The sequence below is a fragment of the Oncorhynchus tshawytscha genome, linkage group LG18 (assembly GCF_018296145.1).
Source record: "Oncorhynchus tshawytscha isolate Ot180627B linkage group LG18, Otsh_v2.0, whole genome shotgun sequence".
Lineage (NCBI taxonomy): Eukaryota > Metazoa > Chordata > Actinopteri > Salmoniformes > Salmonidae > Oncorhynchus > Oncorhynchus tshawytscha.
The window spans coordinates 34,324,736-34,339,255 of NC_056446.1; the positions used below are offsets into that span (position 1 = coordinate 34,324,736).

Genomic DNA, 14,520 nt, shown 5'->3' on the forward strand with positions numbered 1-14,520 from the left:
CACTGCTTTAAATGGGTTTTACACAGTTGCAGATGGCAGTATTTTTCAGTGACATGCTGAGTTGACACACAGGTGTTCGGAGAGACAGTTAATTAGCAGTTAGTCCGTAAACAAGCACTGTAACATGGAAATATGTCCATGTGGGAACCCTAACCATTTAAAAAAAATGGTGTATCAACGTAACCTTTTGTTTGTGGGACATTATTTCTTGTCATTATGAAAGATAAGGTCCTTGTGATTCTAACCCCGTACCGCAAGCGATGCGTGTTCATGTTCAGACCGAACTTCGCGTCTCTTGACTCATGTGGAACTGAGAGTCACGATCATGGGCTAATTTATGATGGACTCCAGCTGGTTATCTAGCAAGCAATAAGCCTCTGTTCTTCCCACAATAATTCTACAATATGTTGTGATTGCAAGATATACGTTGAAGTATTGCACGCACGGCTATAGAAATACATATAGAAAAGGCTCCTCTCGCTCATACGGCTTCAGTGACATTGGACCCTACCAAGTGCTCTAAAATGGTGGTGTTAACTTGCAACTGTATGTGATGAAAAAGGCTTTTAAATTGAATATGTCTTCAAATTCAGAATATGAGCTAATTAGTCTGGAGTAACATTTTCATTTGAATGGTAAAACGAGTGCATTTATTCTTTGGCAATACAATTGTTTATATTTACGCCGCCATAGATATGATTTAATGGTATCTCCCAGTGACCTTTGACGTTTAAGCGGCAAACAATGTCTGAGTCGATGGAAGAAGTGTGGACAATCGTTGCTAAAAATGTCATAATATTGTAATGTTAGACTCGTCGTGTTATTGATTTTTTTGCTCAATTGGTGTTAAACCTGTATGGCACTTGATGGTATGTTACTCGTTAGTCTATGGCCCATTGTAAATAGCAACATTTGTCTGCTAGCAAACGTAGCATGCTAGCTAACGTTAGCTAGCTAGGACTGCTAACAATTACTTTAGCTTGTGATCTCATAACTAGTTAACGTTAGCGATGTATGATAAATAGTGTTATATTGTCTAGTAAATATTGAAACTGCTGTGAAGTTGTATCATGTCCATATCATTTATGGACCATGGCTGTTCACATTTTTCAGTTTACAATACATGCATATCGCAGTCATATTGCTGCATGTGAAGTGGTTCAAAATATAATCTTGTTAATAGCTAGTTAATTAACTCATGGTTCTATGTCTTGTCCCTGTAGTATGACAGCTGAGGAAAATGACGTCTATTATCAAACTGACTGCTGTGTCAGGGGTGCAGGAGGAGTCTGCCCTCTGCTACCTGCTGCAGGTGGATGAGTTCCGCTTCCTCCTGGACTGTGGCTGGGATGAGAGCTTCTCCATGGACATCATTGATTCCATGAAAAGGTAGAAGCCCACACCATAATCTAAGCCAGTAGGTCTCAATGGGGTACTTGGGAAGACTCAGAACATAGGCCTAATGATTGGTTACACATGAAGGGGGTACATCGGGCAGGGCAAAATGTGATTGGAGTTACTAATTGAGTCTTGATGTCAGCTATCTAGACATCCCCACCACAGTCTCAATTTAATTAATTCCTAATGTCAACAACTAGAACTTGTCCCAGTCAATCAGGTTTCTTATGGACCATTCCTCCTCCTCCAGGTATGTCCACCAGGTTGATGCGGTGCTCCTCTCCCATCCTGACCCCCTGCACCTGGGGGCCCTGCCCTATGCTGTGGGCAAGCTGGGCCTAAACTGCCCCATATATGCCACCATCCCCGTCTACAAGATGGGTCAGATGTTCATGTATGACCTGTATCAGGTGAGGCAGAGGTGTGCTAACCTGGTCCCAGATCAGTTTTTGTTGTCTTGCCAACTCTGCAAGACAGCACAAACCGATCTGGGACCAGGCTAAGGGATGTATGCGATGTACTGCGCCAGCGTTTCCCAAACTTGGTCCTGGGGACCCCAAGGGGTGCACATATTTTTTTTGGTCCTAGCACTAAACAGTTGATTAAAATAATCAAAGCCTGGTGATTCTTTAAATCAGCTGTGTAGTGCTAGGGTAAAAACCAAAGTGTGGGGAAATGAAACGTGGGGGCAGAGGGAGTAACAGTGCACTGTAAAAGTTTTCTCACTTGTGATCTGTTGTTTGGCAGTCGCGCAACAACACTGAGGACTTCAACCTGTTCACCCTGGATGATGTGGACTGCGCTTTCGACAAAATCCAGCAGCTGAAGTACTCCCAGATTGTCAATCTGAAAGGTCAGTAATCAATGTATCAGTGTTACATAATGACTCAATTATAATATATAATTTCTATTGACTCCTGAGTAATGTACTGTATCTGTTCAAACCATAACACTGGTCTGCAGTAATCCATCTTTCCTATTTGACTGGGAAAGACACGGTCTGTCCAATTTCGATTGACTCTTGTTGTAGTGATCTCTTTGCTCCAGCATAAAACACTGGTTCAATCAACCTTTCTACATTTTGTTTACAGGGAAAGGACATGGTCTGTCGATCACTCCACTTCCTGCTGGTCACATGATCGGAGGGACCATCTGGAAGATTGTGAAGGATGGGGAGGAGGAGATTGTTTACGCAGTGGACTTCAACCACAAAAGAGAGATGTGAGTAGAGGGCCATCCCAGACTAAACTTTTTTTTTTTTTTTTAAATCTTGGTCGTCTGTTCGTTCGACCAATCTATTGGTCTAAATTTGATCATGTGTATTTTTCCATATGTAGACACATCCTATGTGTTTTAATCAAATCAACTCTATGCACTGAGCCTGTCTGATGCTTTAAGTGCATTGTTTGATGATATAATTAAGACTCACAGATGACTAGAGGTCTTGAACGCAATTGGTTTGATTGGGCTGGGATCAGACTTGATGCTCTGTGTTAAAAAGCTGTGTGACTTGCACCCATTGTCTCTCCTCCCTGCTGCAGCGATACCACAGAACATCAACATGTTTATCACGCTGTCCGTGTTGCTGAAGCTGCAAAATAATTACAGCCAATTCTGACTGAAAAGTTCTATCACGCAAAAAAACAAGCATTCCCTATTCCCTCAACCCTTAGTCTTTACGTGACACATGTATACATTTTATGCACGTGACCAATAGGGCCTGACCTGTAGCATATCATAATCACATGAATAAATTGGTTATAACAAACTCTGAACACCGGAACATGTGACGGTGAAATGTATGCAGATGGCGTGACAAACTGGAAACGGGGGAATGTATGCAGATGGCATGACAAACTGGAAACAGGGGAATGTATGCAGATGGGTGACAAAACGGGGGAATGTTTGGTTGCTCAGGAGGTAAAGAGGAAGTCAGATGTGTGGAATAAAGAGTTGTGGTAAATACTGGAGATCAATAAAAAGGTGAGTCGTCAGCGCTGCGTACATATGATGCATGTCAAACAGGTGCTGTTAGATTATAATATACTTTTTATGACTGTTTGGAACAACACAAAATAAATTCTAGGTGAACCGTAGAGTCTGTTTTATTTTTTGGTTATGACAGCAAAGACTAAAAACAGTTGCATGCATTCGTCAATGCAGTTGCCAACATGGAATAGTTTATTTACTAATTATTCAAGGGTCACTTTGTTATTTTAAAACTAAAATGCTTGATTGCATTTAAAAACATGAATCACTCCTGATGTGAAGGAATGAATGATAGATACAGTAGCCTATATAAGTATTGAACAAGGCCTAAGTTACAGTATTAAGTCTAAACTGGATGTGCTCTTATGCCTACAGCTTGGGGGTGGTTATACAAGGCTGCTATACTAAACCTACTTATGATCATGACATTAATTATTATAATGATGATCATTATAGTGATGATAATAATAATAGCAATAAGGAGATAAAAGGGGGTTATTATAAATCCATTTTTGGAATTTGGAACAGTGTAAACAACACTAAATACATTATAAATAATACCAGAGAGGCTGGTCTAACGAACAAGTGTAAAGCCTTTATTAAAGCATAGCAAAGATTGTTCATCAATCAGTAAGCTATTAAACAAACACTCTGTGAGTAGAGGGATGGAGAGAAGAGCAAGCGATAAATGAGGGAAGGCGAGCTGAGGGGTGGAGGGAAGGCGAGCTGAGGGGTGGAGGGAAGGCGAGCTGAGGGGTGGAGGGAAGGCGAGCTGAGGGGTGGAGGGAAGGCGAGCTGAGGGGTGGAGGGAAGGCGAGCTGGAGGGAAGGCGAGCTGAGGGGTGGAGGGAAGGCGAGCTGAGGGGTGGGGGGAAGGCGAGCTGAGGGGTGGGGGAAGGGGTGGGGGAGGCGAGCTGAGGGGTGGGGGGGCGAAGGGGTGGGGGAAGGCGAGCTGAGGGGTGGGGGAAGGCGAGCTGAGGGGTGGGGGAAGGCGAGCTGAGGGGTGGGGGGGAAGGCGAGCTGAGGGGTGGGGGAAGGCGAGCTGAGGGGTGGGGGAAGGCGAGCTGAGGGGTGGGGGAAGGCGAGCTGGGGGAAGGCGAGCTGAGGGGTGGGGGGAAGGCGAGGGGGGTGGGGGAAGGCGAGCTGAGGGGTGGGGGGAAGGCGAGCTGAGGGGTGGGGGGAAGGCGAGCTGAGGGGTGGGGGAAGGCGAAGGGGTGGAGCTGAGGGGGGGGGGAAGGCGAGCTGAGGGGGGTGGGGGAAGGGGTGCAGGGAAGGCGAGCTGAGGGGTGGAGGGGGGGTGCAGGGAGCTGAGGGGGGTGGGGGGGGTGCAAGGCGAGCTGAGGGGTGGAGGGAAGGGGTGCAGGGAAGGGGTGCAGGGAAGGCGAGCTGAGGGGTGGAGGGAAGGGGGTGCAGGGAAGGCGAGCTGAGGGGTGGAGGGAAGGGATGCAGGGAAGGCGAGCTGAGGGGTGGAGGGAAGGCGAGCTGAGGGGTGGAGGGAAGGTGCAGGGAAGGCGAGCTGAGGGGTGGAGGGAAGGGGTGCAGGGAAGGCGAGCTGAGGGGTGGAGGAGGGAAGGGGTGCAGGGAAGGCGAGGGGGGTGGAGGGAAGGCGAGCTGGGGGGTGGAGGGAAGGCGAGCTGAGGGGTGGAGGGGTGCAGGGAAGGCGAGCTGAGGGGTGGAGGGAAGGGGTGCAGGGAGCTGAGGGGGGTGGAGGGAAGGGGTGCAGGGAGCTGAGGGGGGTGGAGGGAAGGCGGGAAGCTGAGGGGTGGAGGGAAGGGGTGCAGGGAAGGCGAGCTGAGGGGTGGAGGGAAGGGGTGCAGGGAAGGCGAGCTGAGGGGTGCAGGGAAGGGGTGCAGGGAGCTGAGGTGTGCAGGGGTGCAAGGCGAGCTGAGGTGTGCAGGGAAGGCGAGCTGAGGTGTGCAGGGAAGGCGAGCTGAGGTGTGCAGGGAAGGCGAGCTGAGGTGTGCAGGGAAGGCGAGCTGAGGGGTGCAGGGAAGGCGAGCTGAGGGGTGCAGGGAAGGCGAGCTGTCGGTGGCGGGGAACAAGAGAGCTGTCGGTGGCGGGGAACGAGAGCGACTTGAGTAAAGGGGGAACGATGGTTATAGTGTTTGTTTGTTTGTTTGTTTTCTCCAGACACCTGAATGGGTGTACGTTGGAGTCGGTGAGTCGTCCCTCTCTTCTCATCACAGACTCGTTCAACGCTACATACGTGCAGCCGCGTCGCAAGCAAAGGGACGAGCAGCTCCTTAGTAAGTTAATCAACACTCAATCATCTGCAATCCTAGCCTGGTCACAGATATGTTTGTGCTTTCTTACCAACTACCTGTGGTCACTGGAAAGTCATGACCATAGGAGTTGACCAGACAACACAAAAAGATCTGGGACCAGGCTACAGTAATACAAATTGGTTGAATATGAAGGGAAAAGTGATTTACCATTCTTCCGTCCGCCCCCCCTCCTTCAGCCAATGTAATGGAGACCCTACGCGGCGACGGCAACGTGCTGATTGCCGTGGATACGGCAGGCCGTGTACTGGAGCTGGCTCAGCTGCTGGACCAGATCTGGAGGACAAAGGACGCCGGGCTGGGGGTCTACTCTCTGGCCCTGCTCAACAACGTCAGCTACAACGTGGTGGAGTTCTCCAAGTCTCAGGTCAGAGTCACACACATACCCTTTCATTACCTGACCACACAGTACCAGTCCAATCTGAGTCTCTTTGCTTCAGCCTGCCTGGAGTGCCAGATGGGTGGGGTTTGCACTTTTGGGACTATTCTGTTGGTGTAGTTGCAACATGTGAGCACAGCTAAAAAGTATTTGAAAGATCTAAAAATAAAATAAAAATTCCCCAGGTCCAGTACCATCTACATATAAGTACTTATGTGCTTTTATTCACGTTTCAATAGTGCTCACTACTCATTTAAATGGGCTGTCATATGTAACATGCTGCATCTTCTGAAAGGTATAAAATGTTAGCATTTTGTGGCACGGAATTAATATATTTCGCAAAATATAGCATGTCACAAACACGGTACCTCAAACAGTTCGTCTTGCATCACTCTGTCATTGTAATAGGCATGGTAACAATAGTGGTGACTGTTATATTCTGCCCTACAGGTGGAGTGGATGAGTGACAAGCTGATGCGCTGCTTCGAAGACAAGCGCAACAACCCCTTCCAGTTCCGTCACCTGTCCCTGTGCCACAGCCTGGCCGACCTGGCCCGCGTGCCCAGCCCCAAGGTGGTGCTCTGCAGTCAGCCCGACCTGGAGTCTGGCTTCTCCCGCGAGCTCTTCATCCAATGGTGTCAGGACGCCAAGAACTCTGTGATCCTTACCTACCGTACCACGCCCGGCACCCTGGGCCGCTACCTCATCGACAACCCCGGGGAGAAGATGCTGGACCTGGAGGTGAAACTATGAGAAAAGACTTTAGGGAAGACGAGCTGCCATTTTGGCTCAGATTTTTGGATTTATCTGTTTGTGCAGGGTGTCCATATGGCTCTTCCTGTCTCCCAGTTTCCATCTCAACTCAAGCATGGGAACAGCTTGATATGTCACAATGGCTTTCTCACCCCCCCCCTTTTCATACATTTTTGTTGTCATGTTGACAGATTAGGAAACGGGTGAAGCTGGAAGGCAGAGAGCTGGAAGAATACCTAGAGAAAGAGAGAATGAAGAAGGAAGCTGCCAAAAAACTTGAACAAGAAAAAGAGTGAGTCACTGACACTTTATTTCTGGCCTATTCGTTTTACAATACTACTGCACTGTGAATAATATTCTTCCAGGTGGGTTAGGGGTATTATTTAGCTGTTTTCTGTGTGTTTGTATGTGTGCACAGATTACATTTTAGTCATTCAGTAGACGCTCTTATCCAGTGCGACTTACAGTGCATCCATCTTAAGGGAACTAGGCGAGACAACCACATAACAGCATGGTTGTTCTCCAGGAATGAAGATGTGTTCGTCTTTGAGGTGACGAAACACAGCAAGATTGTGTGTGTCTAATATATTTGTGTCTGTCTCAGGGTGGACGTGGACTCGAGTGATGAGAGCGACATGGAGGATGACCTGGAGCTGCCGGCAGTGGTGAAAACCAAACACCACGATCTCATGATGAAGGGAGACGGCGTCCGCAAGGGCAGCTTCTTCAAACAGGCCAAGAAGTCTTACCCCATGTTCCCCACCCACGAGGAGAGGGTCAAATGGGATGAGTACGGAGAGATCATCAGGTACTGTAGTCAGTGAACTAGTAGTATTCTGGAGAGATCGTCAGTGAACTAGTAGTATTCTGGAGAGATCGTCAGTGAACTAGTAGTATTCTGGAGAGATCAGGTCATGTAGAAACAAGAAATCCCTTTGGATAATGAGCTCTAGCTATGCATTGGAATCTTTGTTGTATCAGCTCCAGATGGCGTCACACAATATTGTACTAATGAATGAATGACTGTCTGTCTCCAGACCGGAGGACTTCCTGGTACCAGAGCTCCAGGCCACTGAGGAGGAGAAGAACAAGCTGGAGTCGGGCATGGCCAACGGGGACGAACCCATGGACCAGGACTCCTCATCCAAAGTACCCACCAAGTGTACCTCCACTACGGAGAACCTAGAGATCAAGTAATTGGGCCCAAACACCTAAATGAGAGCAGACGTATTCAGAGCCTCTCAGTGCTAAAATCATTCTGATATATATTCTAATGACATACAAGGCATATTTCTGTAAAATTGTAAGTTTGTGATTTTAATTATACTGCCAAGACTAAGTTATTTTTTTATTTGCACAAAATATGAATTGTGCCCATTTCTTTCTAATATGATCCTAAAAGTATTTTTTTCTTAATAATGCATATTTAAAATATTGAGACATGATCAATTGTGGTCTGATCTTCCTGTGCAGAGCCAGGGTGACTTACATCGACTACGAGGGCCGCTCGGACGGCGACTCCATCAAGAAGATCATTAACCAAATGAAACCGCGGCAGCTGGTGATCGTGCACGGCCCCCCCGAGGCCAGCCTGGACCTGGCCGAGTCCTGCAAGGCCTTCACCAAGGACATCAAGGTCTACACGCCCAAGCTGCAGGAGACTGTGGACGCCACCAGTGAGACACACATTTACCAGGTAGAATGTCATTAAAAAATACATGCTCATGTAGGATGTTTTGGGACAGGTTTTTGACTAATGCCCTGTGAATAATTGACCCATTTGACACATCATTTTGTGTTATCACGATTCACCAGTCAGAAAGTTGATGTGCTTTAGTCACGGTTACTGTAACTCAGGGGTGGGAAACTCCAGTCCTCTAGGGCCTGATTGGTGTCACACTGTTTCTCCATCCCAGCAAACACAGCTGATTAATCAAATGGCATTCTAAACTGAAGATCATGTTTTGGTGATTATTGGAGTCAGGTGTGTTAGCTGGGGCAAGACTGTGACACCATCAGGCCCTCAAGGACTGGAATTGCCCACCCCTGCTGTAACTAATCAAACCCAGGTCAAGCCATCTTAGAATTCTGGACCAGACAATGGGTCAATTGTGAATAAGGTTTATAATATATGCCAATTAGCAGACACTTTTATCCAAAGCGACTTCCAGTCAAGCGTGCATAAATATTACGTATGGGTGGTCCCGGGAATCAAACCCACTATCCTGGTGTTGCAAATGCCATGTTCAACAAACTGAGCTACAGAAGCAGTTTTATTTATGTGCAGAAATGTATAGAAACACAAACGTTGAGCTAAACCACTTTCTGTTCTATGTACATAAGAGGTTGTGTTCTTCTTCCCTAGGTGCGGTTGAAAGACTCACTGGTGAGCTCGCTGCAGTTCTGCCGCGCCAAGGACACAGAGCTGGCGTGGATCGATGGCGTACTGGACATGCGCGTGGTCAAGGTGGACACAGGCGTGTTGCCTGAGGAGGGCATGGTGAAAGGCGAGAAGGGAACTGGCGAGGAGGTTGTGGAAGACAGTGAGCTGGCCATGGACGTGACCCCTGCTGACGATGCCACCACAGACCATAGCGTGGTGGCGCAGCAGCGCGCCATGAAGACGTTGTTTGGCGAGGATGTGCGCGAGCTGTCGGAGGAGAGTGATGTCATCCCTACCCTGGAGCCTCTGCCTGCCCACGAGGTGAGAGTGAGCGCTGGGGGAGGGAGAGCGAGCGAGCGAGCGCTGGGGGAGGGAGAGCGAGTGCGAGAGCGCTGGGGGGGGAGGGTGCGAGCGCTGGGGGAGGGAGAGCGAGTGCGAGCGCTGGGGGGAGGGAGAGCGAGCTGGGGGGGGGAGGGAGCGAGCGTGCGCTGGCGGGGAGGGAGAGCGCGTGGGGGGGGAGGGAGAGCGAGCGCTGGCCCCGGGGGAGGGAGAGCGAGCGAGCGCTGGCCCCGGGGGAGGGAGAGCGAGCGAGCGCTGGCCCCGGGGGAGGGAGAGCGAGCGAGCGCTGGCCCCGGGGGAGGGGAGGGAGACAACAGAGTTGAACCCAGGAATCTTTACCAACACTAAGGTTCAAATGTTATAGTCCTATGGTGTAAACATTGTGATCAACCAAATGTAGATTTACGTATTTCAAAATGAATTCATTATAAAATGGTCAAAACTAATGATCAGAAGCTGTGTAGTTGTGGTTGCACTCAGTCAAACTGATGTGAGATCAGAGTTACCAATATATTAACTTTATGTTTGTTGTTCTACAACTTTCAACTGATCTAAGATCAGAGGTGCTTTCAACAAGGGAAGTAGTTTGCAAATGTTAGCTAATGTTAGTTAACATATTCCGTTTACACTGAGCAAAAATATTATGCAACATGTAAAGTCTTGGTCCCATGTTTCGTGAGCTGAAATAAAAGATCCCAGAAATGATCCATAAGCACGAAAAGCTTATTTCTCTCAAATGTTGTGCACATTTGTTTACATCCTTGTTCGTGAGCATTTCTCCTTTGCCAAGATATTCCATCCACCTGACAGTTGTGGCATATCAATAAACTGATTAAAAAGCATGGTCGTTACACAGGTGCACCTTGTGCTGGGGATAATAAAAGGCCACTCTAAAATGTGCAGTTTTGTCACAACACAATGCCACAGATGATGATGTCTCTTTTTTGAGGAAGCGTGCAATTTGCATTCTGACTACAGGAATGTCCACCAGAGCTGTTGCCAGATAGTTTATTGTTAATTTCTCTACCATAAGCCACCTCCGTTTTAGAGTATTTGGCAGCACGTCCAACCGGCTTCACAACCACACACCACGTGTATGGCGTTGTGTGGGTGAGCGGTTTGCAGATGTCAACATTGTAAACACAGTGCCCCGTGGTGGGGTTATGGTATGGGCAGACATAAGCTACGGACAATGAATACAATTGCATTTTATCGATGGCAATTTGAGTGCACAGGAATACCGTAATCAGATCCTGAGGCCCATCTTTTTTACTGTGACCAACAGATCTGCATTCCCAGTCAGTTGAAAAACATAGATTAGGGCCTAATGAATTTATTTAAATTGACTGATTTCCTTATATGAACTGTAACTCAGTCAAATCTTTCAAATTGTTGGATGTTGCATTTATATTTTTGTTCAGTGTATATTTTGTTTTAATTAAATTTTTTATATATATTGACTTTCAAAGTTAGGGCGAGCTAACGTCCGTAAAAAGTTGGTAGTGTGCGACAAACGTAAGTGTCCGTTTCGGGTCTAAACTGCCGTCACAGATAATCATGTGACCGTGTATTAGTAATAGCCAAGTGATTTGCAGTCTGATTATTACCTGTAAAATGCCACAGTAAATCCTTTTGAAAATGTGCCTTCAATGTTTCAAAATAACATTTTGGAATATACATTAAAATAGTTTCTAAGTAACATGTTTGCCGCAAACTGAAGCCTTGTTAAACTCACCTCCAGTGCATAGCGACTGTATGGGTTTAGTTCCACAGAGTCCAACTGGTCTGGGATCATGTGTATAGAGACTTTTAGTTTTTAGTTCCGCAGAGTCAATAGAGTCCAACCCTGTCTGGGATCTGGTGTATAGAAAACAGTTGTGGTTCTAACCCATGCACACCCTGTCTAACTCACAGATCCCAGGCCACCAGTCAGTGTTTATCAACGAGCCGCGCCTGTCCGACTTCAAGCAGGTGCTGCTGAGGGAAGGCATCCAGGCTGAGTTTGTGGGAGGAGTGCTGGTGTGTAACAACATGGTGGCCGTCCGCAGGGTGAGTTTGTGGGAGGAGTGCTGGTGTGTAACAACATGGTGGCTGTCCGCAGGGTGAGTTTACTGTGTGTCTGTCTCCTCCCCAACACACAGTACGGTCATTAATTCAGCCCTGTGTTCATTCTGATCAATCTCGGTGTCCTTGTAGTTAGTGTCTGCCCTGAGGTTGGGAGTTCGATCCCTGGCCGAGTCATACCAAAGTCTCTGCTTGGCACTCAGCATTAAGGAGAAAGATTGGGGGTGAGGCCCTGTGATAGACGAGCGTCCTGTCCAGGGGGTCTACTTGTACATCAAGATGCCTCACGCTACAGAAACAGGAGCCTATGTGCTGTTCCAGGTCACACTAGCCAAGGCTCCTTACATTCAGCGCTCTGTGACAGCCTAAACCATCCCTTTCACTGAGCTGCTGCATGAGAAATGGGGAATAAGCCCAGAGGGTGCATGGGGTGGCCTGTGTTGTCAACCACATGAACAGTTATATATGTATTGAACTTCAATTGAATTGAATAGCGATTGTTATTTATTTACAAGAATGCTCTGGGGGAAGGAAGGATGACGCAGAAACGACATGATACATTTTATTTAACGTTGCACATGAGCAGACGTAACAGCAGTGACCAGGAACCTGTGACAATCAACCATTTCTGCTTCTGTACAACACTCAATCTCCATTTTGCATCTGCTTGTGATTTTTTTCAGTGATAACGCACGTGTGACCCCTCTAACCCTTACCTCCTCCCCTGTACAGACGGAGGCGGGGCGCATCGGCCTGGAAGGATGCCTGTGTGATGACTATTATAAGATCCGTGAGCTGCTGTATCAGCAGTATGCTGTGGTGTAGGAGAGAGGAGCAGCAACATGCAGCAGAGATGGTGTCAGTCATGACAGTATCACACAGACGGGATGGAGGGGAGCGAGGACTATTACCCAGAGGACCACAGGGTTCTAGGTATTCTCCACACACAGGCTACCTGAGCTCCCCTCGGGAGCCTCTCCAGCTGTTTGAATTCCAACTACTGTGTTGATTTGTCCTTTCCCCCCCATTTAAAAATCTGTTTACTGTTTATTGTGCGTCTTTTCCCACCGCAGTGAGAGACAGATGGGCTTTTCTGGAGTGACCTCTTCTTGATGTGAACACATGATGTAACCCTTAGGGTCATTTTTACCTCTCCTCAAGCCCCCTCGGCTCTGGACTGGGCTGGCGAGGTGAAAGCCTACTACACGCTGGAGAGTCCCAACATCGTTGGACGTAGGCTGAAATGGTTTACCTGTTTTTTTTTTGTTTCTCATTAAAGCTGAAATATGTAATGTTTTGGGTGACCCAACCAAATTCACATAGAAATGGGAGTTTTTGATCTGTCTTTCTCATTGAAAGCAAGTCTAAGAAGTGATAGATCTGTTGTATTTCTATGCTTCCCATTACGTTTTGTTTTTGCATCTTTTACTTTCGGGTTCATACACCAGCTTCTAACAGCCAAAACTGCTATATTTTGGGTTATTGAAAAGATATTTCACCATGGTTTAGATGGTACAATGATTCTCTACAGTATACAATGTTTGTTTTGTCACACAAACTGAGATTAGGAGAACTATTAGAATTTTAGCAACCAGGAAATTGTGACTCAATTACTGTATATTGGACCTTTAAATTCCCTTTTATGAACAAATAAATGTTTGTTTCCTATATATTTTTCCGTGGGTCGAGAGGGGAACGAGACGTGTATACGCTGTTGGCAGGGTTGGGGTCAATTCAGGAAGTGAACCATGTTTCAATGAGGTCCATTTTTAAATTGTTTTTGTTTATTTTCATTTTTACTTCCTGAGTTGATTAAATGGAATTGAAATGAAATTGCCTGTATGTAAGCAAGTACCATTACAGGGGCTTTACTAAATGGTACTGCTGCAGTTACAATATGACACCACCAGATGGAGCCATGTTTCATCCATTCTGTCTGCCTCAGATTCCCTTTATCAAGTTTGTTCACACAGCAGAAATTCCAGGGTTAGATGACATTGTCCCTGCAGTAATATCTTGGTAAATTAGCATAATGCACTGTCATGTACATAACACGCTAGAACAGTCCATTCTCTCATGCTTGTATTTCAGGTAACTGAAATCAGGTTTATTATGAGACCGAGAAAAGTAAAAATGGATTTTAAAATGGCTCGCTGGTTTGTGTTAATTTTTGTAATCCACATATAAGGTCAATGTTGTTATCCCTGTGTAGTTTGAATTACCCATTGTAGTGTGTGTGTGTGTGTGTGTGTGTGTGTGTGTGTATGGACAGTAGGCCTAAAGGGCACCCTAATTCCTTTAAAGTGCACTTCTTTTAGCCCTATGCTGAAAAGTAGTGCACTATAAAGGGAGGAGGGTGCCATTTCAGACAAAACCGTGTGTGAGGGTGTCAGTGTTGTGACTAACATGTTTCCTGCTCGGTCGTGGCTCGTCATTGGCTGATGTCCGCTGCTGCAGCAGTGGGGGCACATGGTATCGGCTGATTACGTTCACAGGCAGCGTTGTGCTAATCCCCAGGGTGGGCCCAAGCCTTCCTACCACATGGTCACTGCCGTGGCTCTACCCACCACAACAAAGCACCACCCTACCTCACACAATATACACACTCAATGACGTCACATCAACGTCCATGTCTGCTAGTAGAACGCCCCACACATGACCCCGCGGCCATTCAGAGGACGGTGGGCCACAAACACTAGTCAGGGTGGGCCGAGAGAGGGATCATGAATGGAGGGAGTTATAGGCATGAGCAGCATGGATGGCTGGCCCACTGACGTGCGACTAGGACAGTTTTATACAGTACAGTTACGTAACATACAGTTTTGCACTTTAGAAACATTAAAATTTAAATGCCCTTTTTTATAATCCATGGCACAGGCACACACACAAAAAAACTTGTGAACGTCAGTAACCCCTTCTGTGACGGAGAGAATG

General features: G+C 47.0%; 1 protein-coding gene across 4 annotated transcripts; it reads left to right on the forward strand.

The window, feature by feature from the left end:
• The first annotated feature begins 720 nt into the window (after positions 1–720).
• LOC112217929 (cleavage and polyadenylation specificity factor subunit 2) lies at positions 721–13,735 on the forward strand. 4 transcript variants are annotated; one of them, XR_006079288.1, is made up of 16 exons: positions 721–869; positions 1,224–1,389; positions 1,649–1,808; positions 2,146–2,251; positions 2,490–2,619; positions 5,517–5,632; positions 5,848–6,035; positions 6,498–6,788; positions 6,992–7,092; positions 7,405–7,608; positions 7,838–7,993; positions 8,274–8,496; positions 9,166–9,504; positions 11,437–11,571; positions 12,319–12,519; positions 12,660–13,735. XR_006079288.1 is itself a non-coding variant. In XM_042300972.1 (16 exons), exons 2-16 carry the CDS (start codon positions 1,241–1,243, stop codon positions 12,697–12,699), a joined length of 2,592 nt encoding a protein of 863 aa, XP_042156906.1. In that variant the 5' UTR covers positions 721–869; positions 1,224–1,240; the 3' UTR covers positions 12,700–13,735. The 4 variants fall into 4 exon arrangements, 3 of the variants coding, with proteins under 3 accessions (XP_042156906.1, XP_042156905.1, XP_042156907.1); XM_042300972.1 differs by having other exon boundaries at positions 11,437–11,624; XM_042300971.1 differs by having other exon boundaries at positions 11,437–11,624; positions 12,319–13,735.
• Positions 13,736–14,520: the final 785 nt, after the last annotated feature.

Coding starts and splice junctions, on each gene's coding strand:
- LOC112217929 (XM_042300971.1), top strand. CDS start 1,241: ATGACGTCTATTATCAAACTGACTGCTGTGTCAGGGGTGCAGGAGGAG. Junction 1,390..1,648: donor ATCATTGATTCCATGAAAAG/GTAGAAGCCCAC, acceptor CTCCTCCTCCAG/GTATGTCCACCAGGTTGATG. Junction 1,809..2,145: donor TCATGTATGACCTGTATCAG/GTGAGGCAGAGG, acceptor GTTGTTTGGCAG/TCGCGCAACAACACTGAGGA.